The 17,916-nt window shown below is 46.5% G+C and overlaps 1 protein-coding gene across 1 annotated transcript; it reads left to right on the top strand.

The window, feature by feature from the left end:
• The first annotated feature begins 1,183 nt into the window (after positions 1-1,183).
• On the top strand, positions 1,184-17,702 carry BAG3 (BAG cochaperone 3). The gene is made up of 4 exons (XM_064716759.1): positions 1,184-1,613; positions 12,444-12,761; positions 14,422-14,802; positions 16,374-17,702. The coding sequence occupies exons 1-4, from the start codon at positions 1,443-1,445 to the stop codon at positions 17,145-17,147; spliced, it is 1,644 nt and encodes a 547-aa protein (XP_064572829.1). The 5' UTR covers positions 1,184-1,442; the 3' UTR covers positions 17,148-17,702.
• The last annotated feature ends 214 nt before the right edge of the window (positions 17,703-17,916 follow it).

Here is a 17,916-nt window from a genome sequence, read left to right as displayed (position 1 = left end):
AACTGAGTGAAATTCCTCTGCAGATTGGGAGCAGAATAAATCACTGATATTACTCCTTTTGAGGCTACTGCTGATATTGGTGAGGCTGAGCAGAGGTTTTATACCAGAGATAATGAGAGGCAGCAGAGGTAGGGCACATGGCCAGGGACAGGCACCATAGTCAAGGACTGTGAGATGAGAAAATTTTGGGATTTGTAGCTTAGAAAATAGGTGAGTCAGAAAAGGTGGTGGCGATACAGATATCTGGAAATAAATGCTCTGGGAAAAAATGATCCATTTATAATACTTAGGAGTCAAAGGCACACAACAGTGGGGACAGAAAATGGGTCTGCGATGGAACAGTGTGGTTCTGACAGCAAGGATGGAAGAGCTGCAGGAGTAAAGGAGCAAATGTCAGCAATTATGTGGTTTGTCAGTGTGATAAACAAAACCTCCTGTCAAAAGATGAATGACCGTCAGTGGGAAGCAGCATCAGGAGATCTTTGATCCTGCCTCGAGCAGGAGGAGATCCAGGCTGTGCTCAGGGCTGTGAAGAGGCAGGGGTCCTTTTGAAATAAGAGATACTTCAGTAATAAGAATTTATCTCCGAGGGATTCACACTTGGAATTCTAAGCAAATAGCTTTTAGAAGGCAACTTCTGTGTTTGAGGGACACCGTGCATTCACTCCTCTACTTAGAGTAACTATCGACAGGCATCTGCGGCTGCTCCTGTGACTGTCAGATGACTGCAAGTGGTGTGGTTGTGAAGCACAGTTACCTCAAACCAAACCCACCGAGTCCATGAGAAAGCCACTGCTTTAAACCTCACACACACACTCTTTGCCTTCAGGTGTATTTCTAAGTGAAACTCAGAATTGAGACACGCATTTGCAAAGCGCTGAGAAAGTTCAATCCAGTTGGATCCGACGAACAACGCCTGCCCACACCCTCACTTGAGAAGCATTATTTTTGTTGTTTATCTGCCACAACCTCGAATTATCAGTCACGGGGCAGGGCGTTTTGGGGAGGAGCTTTGATCTTTCGCTCAGGGCGCGGGGCAGTCGGTCGGAGCCGCCCTGCCGGAGGGCTGCGGGCTGCCCCGGGACGGGCTCGGGGCGCGGCAGGGACCGGCCGGGGCAGGAGGGCAGCCCGGGCTGGCGCACTCACTCCGCGGTGCCGGTGCCGAGCAGCCCTGCTGAGAGCCGGCTGTGTCACGCCGGGGCCGCGGCGGCTCCCGGGGCGTTCCCCGCCAGCCCTCCCCGGTACCCCGGGGGTCTGCCCAGCCGCGCTGGACACAGCCAGAAGTTTCCAGCCAGCGACTCCTCCGCCCTCCTCCTCCTCCGCGTCCCGCCCCTGGTCCCTCCCCCGCCGTCGCCGTTTCCAGACAGTTCCAGCCCCGCGCCCCCGCCCCCCGGCCCGCGGCGGATAAAGCGGCCGGCGCGGCCCCCGGGCTCTGCCCCGCCATGAGTGCCGCCGCTCAGAGCCCGCCGCCGCCGCAGATGGAGGGCAGCGCCGAGCCGCTGCCCCCCGGCTGGGAGATCAAGATCGACCCGCAGACTGGCTGGCCCTTCTTCGTGGATCACAACAGCCGCACCACGACCTGGAGCGACCCGCGCCTGCGGGCAGCGCCGCAGGTGGGGCGGGAGGGAGGACGGGGGTGGCCGGGCCGGGTGTCCCGGCGGGGCGAGGGGGGTCGGGGGCCGCGCTCCCCCCGCGCGTGGCGATGCCGTGAGGGCAGGAGCTGCCTTTTGTCTCTGACGCACTGCAGTCCCTTTTTTGTGCATTCAATCATTTGATACCTCGGCCCTGTAATGTTTATTTAAAGTTGGTTAAGTCCGCCCGGCCTGCCAGGGGAGAGGCGAACCTGATTTATTTTTCAGCTGTGAACGCTGGCTGCCTTTAAAAAAGGAGCGATCCGGCTCGGAGTCCAACTTCTTTTTTCTTTCCCCGTTTGCTTTTCCCTGGTCCCAAACTCTGCCGGCAGCTGCCGCTCCGGTTTTGTCGCGAAGCACGCTCGGGGAAAAGCCGCATCTCAGTCCAAATATGTCCATGGAAGGAGCGGCGCTGAGGGGAGAGCGGCCGGGGCCCTGCGGGGTGACCCTTTCGGGTCAGCTCCTGCGGCTTTTGGGGAATCCAGCCCGGCCCTTGGGGGATCGCAGCCCTCTGACCCAACAGCGCGGTGACTGTGCTGGGCAGAAAGTGCTGGAAACTTGAGCCGGGTTGGATTTGCCTGCTGGGAAAGCGATTCCCCGGGGTCTCGGCGCGGAGCATCGCGTAACCCCGAGCGCGCCGGGCTCCCGGGGCGTCCCTCCCGGCCGGGGGCTCGGGCACGGAGATCCGCGGGGCTGGATCGGAGCCCGGGGCTGGCGGCTGCCGGAGAGGGGCCGCGCCGGGGAGCGGCGGCTGCTGCGGGGCCAGCGGGGACAGGGCCGGGACACGGCGGGGCCGCGGGAGCCCCGGTGAGCCCCGTGAGGGACACGGCGGGGCCGGGGTCCGCGCAGCAGCAAGGAAGGGGATGCGGCTGCACCGGAGCTTTCTTGAAAGTTTTTTTTCCCCTTCCGTGCGACGCGCTGGAGAAGTGTTAATTATTTTATGAACTTACCGTTTCTTAAAATAGTAATTGCCCGGTTTCCGAGAGCAGACCGTGACTGAAAGCTCGGTGTGAGAGCAGCTGGCCTTGGAAAGGAAGGGACGTACTTCTCTATGGCAGATTAACCCCCTTTGCAGGTCTCTAAGTGCTGGTTCGTTTGGTCTATAAATAAATCCTAGTAATAATACACAGAGGTCTTAGAAAAATGTAATTTGATAATAAGAATATTAGAATAGCATAGGAAAAAGTGTTTTCTCTCCTTTTTGGAGGCACCTGCTAACACTTGCTGTTATGGTAGTAAAAATAAAAATAATGTGTTTTTTATAACCATAGAATGTACTTGAGAAGAAAAGTGTGCTGTTTACTGAAAGAGTTTTGTTCCAGGAATACCACTTGAGCCTACCCCATTTAACAGAATAGTCAGATTCAAGCTGCTTTCAATAATTGTGTGAAGAGAGTTGGAAGCTGTCTGATGGATCAGCCCTCTGCTTGAGTGGGTGCCTGAAACAAAACAAATTTTCATCCCTATCTAGTGTGAAATCTGTGGTGATGAGAATTGCCTCTGTGCCTCTTCTGCCAATTGCAAGGGCAGTCACAGGTACAAAAAGCTGTATCTGCTTTTCAACAGCTTTTGTGGGATACACTGTTTTCCTGTCAGGAAAATCTGTTACTCCTGGCTGTGAGCAGGAACGTGTGCTTTGGGTTTGTTCACTGGGAACAGAGAAATGCCTCTAGAGTTGAGCTGTTGATTTTTGGGAGTTCCTAGCTTTAAAAAGTCCTCCAGTTTGTGGCAGTAGAAGTTGTCTGTAGCTGCTCTCACAGAACCATTTATCAGCCTCGAATTAAATGTGTTTGCTGGAATTCATGGACAGCTGCTGAAATCATCAGTTTTTTGAATACCAGTGTATTTCACAGGGACAGGTACTAGTTAGCAAAAGAATCTTAGAGTCAGGCCCAAGGAAAATATATATTTTTCTAAATATTGTCTTAGCTGGACAATGCCAAGGAAGGCAAATTACCCACTGACATTGAATTTCAAATCCAGCCAGGATTTTTGAAGATGCCAGACTTCTGTTAATACCTAAACAGGGTAGGAAGGACATAAGAGATGAAAGCAAAAAATGAGATTTGATGGAGAGAGCTTTCTGATTTCCTTCATTCTCAGCCTAGCTCAGATGAGAACTTGGGGCTGTTGGAAGTGATCTGACAATCACAGAAGCTGACTGCATGTGTCAGACTTGATGCACCTTTTCAAGAACAATTATTCTGAGATCAAACTTGTGCTGACTCCATCACTGCATTGTTTTCACTGAAATCTGACAGCGAAATTAGCAAATTTTTGCCACCTTTGAGGTGGTCTTACACTGTATCCACCAATATTCTGTCTGTGAATGTTTGTTCCCTTTCTGAAGAGATTAGGCAATGAAATGAGGTATTGCGGTTTAAGTGGGCAATGACTGGAGCACAGATCTAGGGCTGGCTGAGCTTTTCTAGCTGGGTAAGAATATAGCTGAGGCAGTGTTGTAACAAAGTCCTGTTGTTCCCAAGTGCTTGATCTTGCTCTTCTCACTTACCCTGGGCTTAACATCAGTGTAGCCTTGCTGGCTGCAGGAATCTGTGCCAGACACATAATCGGGTAAAAGTTGAAGTGGCTCTTCTGAAATTTTAACCCATGACAAAAGCATTTTAAAGCAACAAAACCAGACCTTGGTTTTGCATTTAGCTCTGTATTTGAGGTGCATTTGTGAATTCAGGCTCTCATTCAGTCTGACCTTTTTTATTTTTTACTGACATGAAGGATGGGTGTTCTTCTGCATATTTGTTTCTGTTATGTGTAAGAAATCACTGCAGCATAGGGATGGATTGGGGAGCCCTTAATTAGAAAGAGGGAAAAATCTCATGTTGTTTCAGTGAGAAATAAGGAATGAGTTTGCAAATGACAGAAAAATATTTATTAATGAAGCTTCTTGGTAGACTGATTTTTTTTTTTTCAAGTATCTGATTAGCTAACAGCAAGACATTTAAGGAGTAAGGTGAAATTAATACTGTGAAGATGTATAAAAATCTAGTTAAAAATGTGTTTACTAGTGATGCCACTCTTCCTTTTTTTTGGTAGAATTACTCATTTCCTATGCTTACTTGTTGTAGTTATTTTCTGTGCTAACTTAGAGTATCACAGGTCTGCATACTTCCTGCAGGATTGTCTCATGGCTTTAAATTGTTCACTTGGTGTTCCCCAAAGTGTCAATAAAAATAGATTGCACTTAAAGAAGAAAACAAAGGTTTGTATAGGTATTTATCAATACCCCTTCTCTGTGTTGTTTCCACATGCAGTAAACCCCCTGGGAAATAATGCAGCTAAAAATAATCCAGAGGAATTGACTGTGCTGAGCTTCACTAACGGATATTGGAGTGATCAATAGCTCAGTGGTGCCTTGGGTCTGAGATAAAAGCTGCAGCAGCAGCCAGGCACGAGTCAGGGAGCAGCCATAAAAGTGATCTATGATAAGTTCTGGCTGCAGCAATCGCTGCACAGGAACAGAGCAAGGAGAAGCCATCTCGCCCTGCTGCTGATGCTTCGCTGGGGAACAACTGACTGCACCTCAGTTTCCATCCTCTCCCTTCATGGATGTTGCATCTCTGTTCTCTCTGCTTCCCCAAATAAGTCTGAAGTCACTCAATTCACATCTCTTTAGCAGTGGGCTTATTTTTGAGCACTGACTTCTCGTGGTCAAGTTGACTGAAAAATCCTTGGTAGACCGAATTAGAACTTGCATGGAGAGGTCAGAACAGCCTCTCTGGAGCTGTACCTCTCACAGTGGTTCTCCTCAGGGGAGGGGAGTGTGAGGTCAGCTTAGTAACATTTAAGGTCTCTTCCACCTGCAGTGTTTTTACTTTCCTAATGCTGGTGTGCATTCTGTCCGGCTAATAAATTAGTCACTGGATTAAAAAGGTGCTGCACAGAAAAGGCTCAGGAGGTAGGAGTGGTGAAATTATCAGAAGGGGATTTTTGGGAGGGTTGTGTCCTGGCTTTGCCAGATTCCCTGCAGCTGCTTGGTGTAGTTATTTAAAGCCCCTCCTGACAGAGCATGGTGAGCAGGGAGTTAACTTATGGACATATCAATTAACCTGAAAACAAGGGGTGGGGCTAATCGGAAATAAGAGACAGGAACACCAGGAAATGATGCTGGAGATAATGCAAGAGGAAAAGCAGAGAAGGTGGTGTGGGGTTCTGTGTAACTCCTGGCACTGTGTGCCCCTTATCTAAAGGACAAAGGAAGAGTGCTTGTGCCAGGTGGCAGCATTCTTACCTAGGAACTGTATTTTTAACACTTGTATGCACAGGCAGAACTTTTCCATGACTACGTGGCAAAAATAGAATTGTTCCCACTTGAGCCATGATAAGGCAGGTAACAATCCATTATACTTTGGGGAGTGCAGACAGTATCACTGTAGGTGAGCTGTGGTCTCCCTTCATGCCAAGGTGAAGGTAAATGTAAGTTAGAAGCAGTGGCTTGTTCACACAGATCACATTACTTAATTACAGGCAGAAAGAAAAATCCTGGATCTTAAATATGTTGCAGAAGCTGTTGGTTTGATTATTTTTATTTTTCCTTTTTGGTTTTATAGACAGGAAAATCAGGCATGGAATGGGGAAGAGACTGGTCTGACAATACCCAGTAGGCCGGGTAGCACAAAAGTGTGTTTTTTATGGTAATTAATAAAAGGGGTGCAATGTAGCAAGTGCTTTTATAGTGTTGGAAAATTGCCCTTTAAGGAAGAGAAGTCAGAAAGCTGCTGTGTACAAAATGAAATTTTAGATGGAAATTTGAAGCCTGACTATAAACTGAAGTTCATGGCCCACTCTTCAAGCATTATCTGCTTATTCTCCTGTTTGTTTTTGTTTTTTTTTAATGAGGCATTGTTTTGCTAATTTTTGAGGGTTCTGCTTTCTGATGTATTTCAGATTCCTGGGTCATAACTAATAGGAAAGCAACAGTTTGACCACCTGCTTGTTAGGTAATGAGGCAGTGAACAGAAATAACTGAATAGAGAGTCATTCTCATCCCCCTTGGCAAGGGTATTTGTTAGCACTCTGAGGGGCTTTTCTCTGACTCCATCCACCAAAGCTGCAGGGTGGGTGGTGATCCCAGCTCTCTAAGAGCACTCATTGTTTCTGTCTCAGACATGTTCAGTTTGGCCCATGGGCTGCTCTCAGTGCCAGCTTCCACATGGGCACCCTGGGCAGGTGTTGTCATGTCCTCAGCAAGGCATTTTAGCTGAAGAAAGAATCCTCCTAGTGATTAAAACAGGACAGGTTTTGTTCTTAGTACAAGATTGATCTGCAAGATAGCCAATATATTTGCTCCAGTAAGGCTCTGTGTTCTGAAAAGCTGAGGATCAGTTTTCTCCTTCAGTTTTCTCCTTCAGTTTTGAATGGTGTTTATTTATTTCTAATGGCATCGGTTAGAGCGAATGTTAATGTCATTCTTGTATAATACAACTTGATAATTACAAGAGAGAACAAAAGGCCTGTTTGCCTACACATGTGTATGTTGGGAAATAAAACTCAGCATTCAGCAAGTGGAACATCAAAAGCAGCTTAGCCTGTAATTGGGTTACATGATGCCACTGACACCAAGTCCTACTGAGACAGCTCATGCAGCTAAGCTTATTCATGGTTTCCTTCAGTCATTAGCTAATGATATCTTGCCCAAATGTCTATGTGCTCAGTCTATATATTTAAGCACAAATTGTGAGTAAAAGGGTGAGAATGCAAATGTGTGCAGCAGCTGAGGCAGGGCTGTACGAAGTTTGGAGTCAGCACTGAGAGTAAATCACTGGGTACCTTGGAACCCGTGTAGTTCTCTGGGAATGTTAGTAAAGCCCAGCTCATGCTGAGGGTGTGCTATTTATATGTTCAAACACACAGCAGACACGAGGAACTTCTCAGAAATACTTGGGATATGTTGATTTCTGTTGGTAGCAAAGGTAGTGTGGTACTTTTGTAGTTCATGCAACAGAGAAGGAAAGGAGGTCTGGCCAGAAGTAAAGTCTGAGTGGCTGTGGAATCTAATTCCAATCGTTAAAATTTTACATTTCTATGACAAAAATGGTATTTCCTTTAATAAATAGAATAGTTACTTCATTCTTAATTTGAATACTGGGTTCCACTGGCTTTTTTGTTATTCATGGCAATTTCTGATAAAATACAGGTTTGAGCAAGTGTATGAACAAAACTTGGTTGTTATGTCACTCATTTTGGTTATTGCTGTATTTGATTGTGAAAGAACAGAATCGTGCTGTTTCCTTCTTCCTAAATAAATAGGATTTGGGCTTCAAGTTGTAAAAGGTGAGTTGTCAAGTAAGATTTTGTCAAGTACTGGTGTTTTCTCATTTGAGCGAACAGAATAATTGTTTGTGTAGTACTCTATAGCAGCAGCTTACAAGTTCAGAACGACACTGGAGTCATGGTCCATCTGTTTGCATACAGAGAAGTTGTTTAATCTCTTGGCAGTGCTGGTAAATTTTGTTTTCCCCTTACTAGATAATATTTACAGAACAGGTACAATTTAAATACTTGCACTGCTGCTCTGCAGGAGTGCTACATGTGTGAATAACATCTGCTTTAGAGACTGAATTGACTGCTGCAAATAACATCAGTAAGGTTAAGAAAAATGCAGGAATGCAATGGCAGCAAAGGAGGTTTTTAGACTTTATTCTGTAGACCATTTCAGTATTGGAGGAATGACAAATGTATTATGTAATGAGTCTCAAAAGGGAGATTCTGAATTTGACACAACTATTCAAGTCATTTAGCATGAATAGAGAATATTTTGACAAATTTATTTCAAACAGTAGAGCTGTCTTGGAAAACTCCAGTGGCAATTTGCTGGCATCAGCAGTGGCTGAATTTGCAGGTTTGGGTCTGGAATATCACTTGAGCAGACTTGGGGCACACTGGGAGTTATCCATTATTCCGATGGTACAGCTGTGCTGGGAGCCCTGGTGCAAGGCTGTGCTTTTGCTCTTGCTGTCCCTCTTTTTATTCCAGTGCCTCTTGGCTTCAACTCTCTTGTAAATGGGAGCAAGTTGGAGGATTTTAGTGTCAGTCCTGACAGTGCCCTTCCCACGGGAAGGCAGCAGTAGGATGTGGGGGTATGAAGTGTTTTTTCCAGTTGCACAACTCGTGCTGGCTGCACCTTTATTTATCCTGGTGATGGCCTCACAACAGAAACGCTTGTCCCGAGAGCTGAGAGCCCTGTCCCTGCTCTGAGCAGCTCTCCAGGCACAGCTCCACTGTCCCTCCTGGGCCAAACCTCTCATTTGCCTGGATGTGATGGCTTACCTCAGCACCTCCTGAAGTGCTGCATCAGGTTGGAGTCCCTGTGGGTATTTCAGGCTACCTGAAATGTCATCTAAAACTGTTGGGAACATTTCTGAGCTGCTTAAGGCAGTTTTTGCATTTTTGTGCTCCCTCCTTTTGGGGGATTCTCTCTCTTCAAGGTAAATTAAGTGTATGAGCACAGCTGGGATTGCTGATAGTCAGTCCTGGTACTTACTGAAAATTAGTTGATACTCTGCTGTTTGTAGCTACTCAGCTTTAAGGAACTTCTTGTTTCCTTAGATGAGGGCAGGAGAAATTTGCTTCAATTAGTTTCAATGCAGGAACCTGAGTTGGGTTCCTGGTTTTTTGGTTTTTTTTTAATACTTAAACCAGAAGGATGGTGGACTAAGACTTGTCATTCATTTGTTGGTCATTCTCTTTGTGCAGATTTGAATTAAATGTGAGCTCTGGACTTTTTCTAGGTAACAGGTTTGTTAATGCAACAAGCAGGAACTGTATGAGATAGAAGGCAAAACAAAAAAATGGCTACTTTTTGTTGTGCTGGCTGTTCTGTGGAATTAAAGCATTAGGAGGGAATCTGTGAATTTCTTTAATGTAGTGTGAAGATGAGTGTTTTTCGTAGCTTGATTCCATTCCTCCCCATTGGCACAGTGTCCCCAGGCACAGCTGAGCTTTTCCTGAAGTCTTCCAGAACCTGTTTGCCCAGGCTGGAAACACAGGCTCTCCTGCACAGAACAGAACTGCTTTGGCCAGGATTTTGGCGACAGGGACATTGGGATGTGCACGCACTCCCTGCCGTGTCAGTCTCACTAAATACAGACCAGAACCCAGGGCCTGCTCAGTGGTGTCATTCCCCAGAGATGGGAATTTCAGAATACCTGGATTGTCCCTGTTTGTGATTGTACCACGGTGGGAGGCAAAGAAACAGGGAAGAAGGAATGTTAAAGATGTGGTGATACAAACTGGCTAATGTAGGCAGCTGTTTGTAGAGTTAAGTATTAATTAAGTGTCGAAGGGGACAGTGTAGAGCAGGAAGTGCTTTGTGATGAGAGCACCTTTCCTAAACCTGATCTGTGCCTCGGGGCCACTGATGGTGGGAAAAACAAGGACGCTGCCTTTGCTCTTTTACCAAGGGCTGCTCAGTGTGACTGCAACTGAGGCCTCTGTGGTTAGACCTGACTACAGGGGAAAAAAGCCTACAACAAAGGACCAGCTTGAAATACTAACTTTCCACAGGAGCAGCACAGGTTGTCTGAAGCTGTAAGAATACATGAGAAATTGTGGGAGTATGTCTATTAAAAAAAATAGAGAACAACAAAACAAAACCACCTTAAGTATTGACAGGAGCTTTACTTAATTTATAAACTGGATGCTTTGAAGAAGCAGTCCAACCTGCTTTTTGCTTTGGTTTTGGGCTGCCTCTTTTGTGTTTCCTAGCAGGGCTTAAGTTGCAGAGGCAGATTTCTCAGATTGCTGAGAAGGTTCAAAACAAGGGCAGCCCACGGGTCTGAGCATGAAAACAAGGGAGGGGAAGGCCATGGCTGGGCTCTTTGGGAGGGGCTCATGGAGGGGAGTGGGACACTGTCCATGTGGAATGATTTATCATTGTGGGGCACTCCAGAAAACTGGAAGTCTTGTCCCCAGATCAGAGACAATGCAGACCCCAAAGCAGCTTCTCTCTGGGCAGCTCGGTACCCCAGGTGGGGCAGAGCAGCTTTGGCTGACAAAACCTTCTCATGCCACATCACCTGTGGGTGCTGCAGGCCCACCCAGCTCCCAAGCCCTTCCCTTAGAGCCTCTGGAAGTGAGGGAATCTCCTTTTTATAGCGGTGGGAGCCGTGGTAGGTGGGGTGGCTGCTCGGGTTACGGGCAGGGACGCTGGGGCAGCTGGCGCTCGCAGAATGCCCTCAGTCAGCGCTGCTCCAAGGTGAGGTGCTGCTTCCCGCTGGGATCCGTGTGGGATCCATGGCCTCCCCTCCAGCCCAGCCTCTGACACACGCTTGGCTCCAGCACGGCCTCGCATTGTTGTCAGCTGAGCACACCTCAGGTTTATTTTTTATTTTCCAACAAATGCTGTTTGCTGACGTAAGGGCGCGCGTCCCTGCGGATCCCGGCAGAGCTGTGGGGTCAGGGCTGTGCTGGTGGAAGGTGAAAGAGCGAGTGGGTGTTGGTGTGAGGGGTTCTGGGAGCCCCTGAGAGCCTGTGTGGAGCACAGGAATGTGGTTTCCTGGTAGGGTGAATTTAAAATGACTCATCCGTGGATCCTGGTGCAGACGTTGGCATGAGATCATCCTCGTTGTGCAGCTGGGAAAGCCAACTTCAGATTGCTTCTCTCTGCGAACTTTCTAGGCCTGGCTCTCCTCTGTGTCTCTTCTAGAATCCTTCCTTTGTGGAGGATTTTTTTTTTTAATGAGTAAAAGGAAATGGAACAGTAGGGCTCAGACTTTCAGACTTTGAACTTGTTCCTTTCAGTGTTTTTTGTCTTCGTTAGTTTACAGCCTCTATTCTCTGTGGTTTTACTGCTAAGAAGAATTCTCAGAAATCACTTTTTAAGATGATACTATCATATAGTAAGAACACTGATAGTCTGGTTGGTAAAACAGTGAATTCCTGATGAATTAGTATGTCAGTGTGTACAGGAGCAACATGAAATATTTTTGCAGCTTAAACACCCCTTTAAAAATAGGGTTTCCAACACTTGCACCATATGTCCCCTTATTAAATTCTCCTCTTACTGAATAATGACATTACCCTCTGAATGACAGAGGTGCTTGTTACATGATCTGACTTAGAGATACATCTGGAACTTGGCCCTCACAGGGTCTCAAAATAGAATGACCGATGCAGGAAGAACTTACTAGAGGACTTGTGAGGGCTCTTAGCACAAACCACTTCCACCCTTGCCAGAGCTTTGACATTGTCCAGTGAGTGTGCTCAGACAACACAGGGATTTTCAAATCTTGCTTTTCAGTGTTTTCCTCTTTGTCAAGCTATCCTGTCTTCCCCTTCCCTCTCCCTCAATATTTACTGAACCAGATCCTCCTTAGCTGGAAGCGAATACATTTTCAGTGTGCTGTGTCAGTATCTCTTCAAATAGCCAGTGGGAAGAACGATACCAACAAAATCTGTGCTTCTGTTGGGATTATTCTTCTTTGCAAGTGTCTTTTCAGATGTAGCATTGAGAGGTGCTGAGGAGATGTCTTTGGTCCCATTGGTACTTGTTTGAATTGGATGAGGAGGCTGGGCTGGTGGCTAAGTGCATGATAAAGGAGAAATCCAGGTGGATTTGAAATACCAGGTGGCAGGTATTTCAAAGAACAAGGGAATGCTTATGAGAAGTGGGGGTGAAAGCCCCACACACAAGCAGATATTTTTATCTTCCCCCCCTTGCTGCAGTGTTGGCTGTGCTGTGCAGGCCTGACAGGCTCTGAGCTCCTCTCACCCATCTGATGCTGCTTTAGGGCAGCTTTCTCTCACCACATTTACTGAGCTACCAACACCTCTGTGTGCTGTTTTCCCTTGCAGGAAGGCCAGTCCTCAGCCAATGGCCCATCTCGAGAGAGCCCCAAGCAGCCGGCGGCCCGAGAAGGACACGTGGGCTACCCCAAGCTGCGCGCGGGCTACATCCCCATCCCCGTCATCCACGAGGGCCTCGACGGCCGGCAGCAGCACCCCTGCTTCTCCTCCCCGCAGCCTGGCCTGCAGAGGTACAAGACAGAGGCTGTGCCAGCACCAGGGCAGGCCCAGGCACCCCTCAGGGCGGGCTATGGTGGCCCCGAGTCGCCGGCGGCCGATAAACAATGTGGACAGACACCGGCAGCTGCGGCCACGCACGGAGCCGAGGTGAGCGGCAGCGCTGCTGGGCTCTGCTCGCAGTGGTCTTTGCAGCATTTGTGGCCTCAATGTCACACAGGGGGAGCTTAGGAAGCACAGCTCGCCACAGGATTGTGTTTTTTCCCAGTGCTTGCAGAGTACTGAAAGTGCACAGTCATGGCAGCATGAATATGGATGGGTTTTTTTTCTGGCGTCACCCACTTCTGTTCTGGAATGATTCTGCAGAGATAAATGCAGAGCTGAGCAGGCCCTGTGGCAGGGGAGGGTTTTTTAGGGTTTGTGCAGGTTCTCCTACAAGTGGAGAATGCAGACAAGCCTCTTGTGTTCTGCACCATGAGTCAAAGTGGGAGAGACAAGTGTCCAGTCAGCTAACAACCCAGGCCACTTCAGAAGAGCTTTGCTTCCTAATTGCAAATTTCAGTTGTATGAAATGGATTTACATATACACACATTTAGAAGTGAGTTGTAAAGTATTTTTGTCCTTCAGTGGCATGTGAAAAAAATTTCAGACTATGGACTTCTTTGAAAAAAATGTCACCCTGCTTGTTTTGTGTTTCAGAAGATGGGATTTTTGGCCTGCTCTCTGCAGAAAATTAGCAAATTGGTGTTCTTGTAATATATGGAAATATAAGCCTCATTTTTATTCAAAGTAAGATGAGCAGGAAATTCAGCCTTTACCAAGCTGAAAACATATCAGGTCTGTAATTCAGCAGTGGTGGCATCTTCTCTGAAAGCCATTTGGAGTTTGAAGAATGTAATTAAAATCCTGCTGGCAGGTTTCTCAGCTATTTTGACTAACCATGCCTGTCTAAGACAACAAGCTCAGCTTTTCCTTCTCCCAGCTGTGTACAGCTTTGCCCTGTATGCAGAGTGCCTTTAGGAATGTCTTCTGTGCCACTTAAAGGAGATAACCAGGGAGGGAGGGCCTCAGAACTTGCTGTTGCATGTTCAGGCAGTGCAGTGTGGGTGCCAAGTGACCAGAGCCTGTGCTGGGGACCCTGCCCTGCACATCAGCAGTGCCACTGCTGGTGCTGTAATGCAAGCCATCATTTATTTATCCAAGGTTCCTGCTGTTCCATGGGCAGCTGAGCAGCACCAGAAGAGGGGTTTTTTTCCCTTTCTCTCCTGCAATGCCTGTTCTCTCCTCTCACAGCTCAGTCTGGCCTTTCACAGGAGAGGGGGCAAAGGGCAATTAGCCATATCTGCATCACCAAATTAATGACATGCTCTTAAAATAAACCCAACAAAACACACAACATCTGTTTGTGTGGCGAGGATCAGAAGTCAGTGCTGTGTGCTCTTAGGGGTTTGGGTTTGTCTCCAGCTCATAATTTGTTTGCTTAGCTTTAGTTTACCTCAAATTTAACAGGTTTAGGCAGGAACAGCCGTGCAAAAGCAGCAAACATTCTGACTGAGCATCCACTCCCTGTTCATTTCAGGGCTGGGAATGCTGTAGCTCAGGTTCCTGCTTGTTATAATGATGCTCTCACAACTTATGTGGTTTCTCTAGTGAGGCTCTTGGCCAAAAAACCAGGGAAATGGAGTCCTTGCACGCTAGGAACACAAGTTCAGTTTCTATCATGATTGCCCCCTTTTCTCTTTAGAAATGAAAAGTATTGTGAACACACAGTGATTAACATTTAATAATGGATTTTTGTTTTCATGGCAGCCTCAACCTCCTGGAGCATCTGACCCTGCAGCAGCTTCCCCCCAGCCCTCTGGCAGAGCCAACGCGGGGAGCCACGCGCTCCCTCGCGGTTACATCCCGATCCCCGTGATCCATGAGAACATGCCCCGGCAGCCAGCCCAGGCCTACCACCAGGCTCAGAAGACCCACTACCCTGCCCAGCAGAGCGAGTTCCAGGCCCACCAGCCCGTGTTCCACAAGATCCAGCCCGAGGAGCGGGAGCCCAAGGCGGCGCGGGCGCAGTCTCCGTTCCGGGTGGCTCCGAGAGGCTCCTCCAGTCGGGAGAGCTCCCCGGCCAGGGTGGGCACCCAGGTGCAGCCCCCAGCTCCCATCCGAGTGCAGACAGTGGTAGACAGACCCCAGGTATGTGCAATGGGGAAGTGATTCACCTGCCAGGGGCCTGAGCGTGGCTAGAGCTGTAAAATGAGCTTGTACTAACACATACATGAAAGCACCTAAAGCAGTCTCCACTGCTAGGTTTAAACAGACTGGGAGATCCTGAGATAAGCTGCAAGTTGCCTTTCCACCTGTCAAGACTGTGGTAGATCACTGAAATATCATTTAATCTGCTCTTGTCAGAGTATAATTTGGTGTAATTACACTGAGGTCACTGATGTTGCATTATGTTTATGAGACAAAAACCAGGTCTGTGGGATTTGTGACATCTATGTAAATATACTTGACTGATGTCTCAGAACCATTTAGGGGATAGCATCAGATGCACAAAGGAGTTTTTGCTATGAAGAAAGGGGATAAGCAAAATCCAGAGCTTTTTATTCTTCTGACTTGAAGCGTGTTCTTGGTCATAGAACCTGCTGCTCATGGAACATTTTTTCCATGTTAGAATTCTTACTAAAACTACAATTCAAAGGCTACTGGGAATTAGACAGCTGTGAGTGTGTGGAAGGGGCTGTGTACAGAAACAACCCTTGATTTCCTCTCTGGAGATTTTTCACATTAAAAATGACAGAAGCAAACTTAGGTTAGTAGTTTGAAAACCCAGGCTAGGACAAAACAAGGAAGACTCAAGATTTAATGTCATATTCTAGATCAGGGCTAATTTATTTATCTTTGTGGGTGAGAATTTGCTCTCCCTAATAAAATTTTATGTTTATCAGGTAAAGCAGTAACAGATTTCTAGTGTAGGCCATTTACATACTTGGTTGGAATAAAGTACAGATATTTTACTATTTAAATTCATGAGAGCTGGATTTAGAATCTTTCAAAATCACTGTTTATGTGCCCAAGTAACTAAAGTGCGTGTCAGGGGGAGGAAAATGCAGATCTCCTACATTTCTGCTTTCTGCTAAGACTTCAGAACTAATCTCAATTTCAAGAGATTTCTGATTTGATGATTTAAAAGTGGAGTAATCCCAAGGATAGTCTCTAATCACTACAGTGTAATAAGATTGACACAGTAACCTCTGCATGTAAATAGGTTAAAGATTAAAAATAAGCACTAACCAGAAAAGCAATGTCCTGAAAACAGGAATAGGATGAGAATATCCCAAAGTGTGATTAAAACTCACCAAAGTAGTTGGCTTTTCAAGAAAGATGAGCCCTTAATTAGTGAAACAGGATGAAATCTTTCTTCAGCAAGAAGTCTCACTGACTTAAGCTAGGTGAAGGCTTTGCTCAAAGGTCCTGTCTTTTAAACCTGCTTCTGGGGCTGATTTTATTGAGCATGGGCAGGATTTGGTGGGTTAAATTTCATGTTTGAGAGAGTTGATTGGTGGCTATAATAACTGTTCAGCACAGTGCTATTGTTTTCAGTTTAAAACAGTGAAATTCAGCAACGCTCAGGGAAGATGAAACATCTCGTGTGTGTGAAATTGCACTGCTAGGAGTACAGAAAATTAGAAGTTAGATTACTTGTTCTTTAGAGGGAAATAAGGAGCTTTGTGTCTCAACACAAAACTTGCCTTGCTCACCAGGTTTCTCAGCAACAAGTCCCAGCTCAGGAGCCACCAAGACCAGCCCCTCCTCCTGAAGCCAAGCCTGACAACAAGGCAGCCCCGCCGCCCGAAACAGAGGCACCCTCCACATATATCCCAATCCAGGTCACCCACCAAGAGCCAGATGCTAAAGCACAGCCCCAGAAGCCTCCAGCCATGGCAGAGAAAGCTGATAAAAAGGCTCCTGCCCCTGCCAAGGCTGCTCCCCCCCAGGAAAGGCCTCCTCCCGAAGAAGCGGCGCCGCCGAAGACGATGGAAACAGGAGAACCTCAGAAGCATCCTGGTGTTTTGAAAGTGGAAGCAATTCTGGAGAAAGTACAAATGCTTGAGCAGGCAGTCGACTCCTTTGAAGGCAAGAAAACTGACAAAAAGTACTTGATGATTGAAGAGTATTTGACCAAAGAGTTGCTGGCCCTAGACTCAGTGGACCCTGAGGGTCGCGCGGATGTGCGCCAGGCCAGGAGAGATGGGGTAAGGAAGGTCCAGACCATTTTGGAAAAACTTGAACAGAAAGCAGAAGATGTCCCAGAACCTGTTCAAGTTGATGGACTTCAGCCAAATTTTCCAGAGCCTAAACCACCACAGGAAATCATGGAGATTGAACCTGTGGAAGTCAAGAGCAAGGGAGATACCAGTAATAAAAATGCTCAAGAGGAAACCAAAATGGAAAGACACCAGCCTGAAACCAAGGAAGAAGTGTTTACCAATCTTGCCACCACAACAAACACATCCAATAACCCAACTGAACCATAGCCACGTGCTGAAATCAAAATCTCTCAGACTTTATAACTTAAAGTGTGTTTAAGTGAATTTTAAGTTGCATGCATTTCCGGAGCTCTTTTCAACTGGTTTTAATCAACATAGCAGCTTGGGACACAGTAAACACTTTGTGGGGAAAGGAGGGAGCTAGAAAGAAAATGATGCATTTATCCTTTATTCTTACACTATGTAAAAGACATGTTTCAAAAAGAAACCCTGTACATTAATTGCTTTTAGATAAGCTGAATGGAAAAGAAAAATGACTTCAGGGTTAATATTGATGCGTGTTGTTTAAGGTGTATTCTTTTGCAGGTGATTTTTGTAAAATCAGTGGCCTGCATTGTCAGAATACCAGTCCTCCTACAAGTATAGCCACTCTTAACAGTAATGTTTTTACTTTTAATGTTCACAGTTGGGCACTTTAAGTAATGATGGATAGAAAGTGTGCAAGAAACTGTAGGGATATTTATATGTGTGCAGGACTTCAATGCTATATTTTAAGAGGGAAATAAAATAATATGGAAGCCTAATTTAGTCTTGTGATTTTATAAGCTGGAGCTGTAAAGGCAGTAATTGGTTTTAAATGCACTATTCTGAAAACAGACTTTTTATTGCAGCATTATAGTTGAAGTCTGACAGCTGTTTTCTCATCAAGGCAAAAACATTTCTCTATTCATGTCCTCCCTTCTGATGTTGTTGCTGTGTCACATCTATGGATTGAGAGGAATTTGGCTGAGCATTTCTTCTCCCTTACCCTGGAAGT

This window comes from Zonotrichia leucophrys, chromosome 6, assembly GCF_028769735.1.
Source record: "Zonotrichia leucophrys gambelii isolate GWCS_2022_RI chromosome 6, RI_Zleu_2.0, whole genome shotgun sequence".
In the NCBI taxonomy this organism is placed as follows: domain Eukaryota; kingdom Metazoa; phylum Chordata; class Aves; order Passeriformes; family Passerellidae; genus Zonotrichia; species Zonotrichia leucophrys.
The sequence above is the reverse complement of the archived record's forward strand: the minus strand, read 5'-3'. Positions and strand labels throughout refer to the sequence as shown.

What these genes read in the sequence shown, in the direction of transcription:
- BAG3 (XM_064716759.1), top strand. Translation starts at nt 1,443, where the DNA reads ATGAGTGCCGCCGCTCAGAGCCCGCCGCCGCCGCAGATGGAGGGCAGC. An exon ending in GCCTGCGGGCAGCGCCGCAG is followed by an intron (nt 1,614 to 12,443) that starts GTGGGGCGGGAG and finishes TTTCCCTTGCAG; the next exon opens with GAAGGCCAGTCCTCAGCCAA. An exon ending in CGGCCACGCACGGAGCCGAG is followed by an intron (nt 12,762 to 14,421) that starts GTGAGCGGCAGC and finishes TTTTCATGGCAG; the next exon opens with CCTCAACCTCCTGGAGCATC.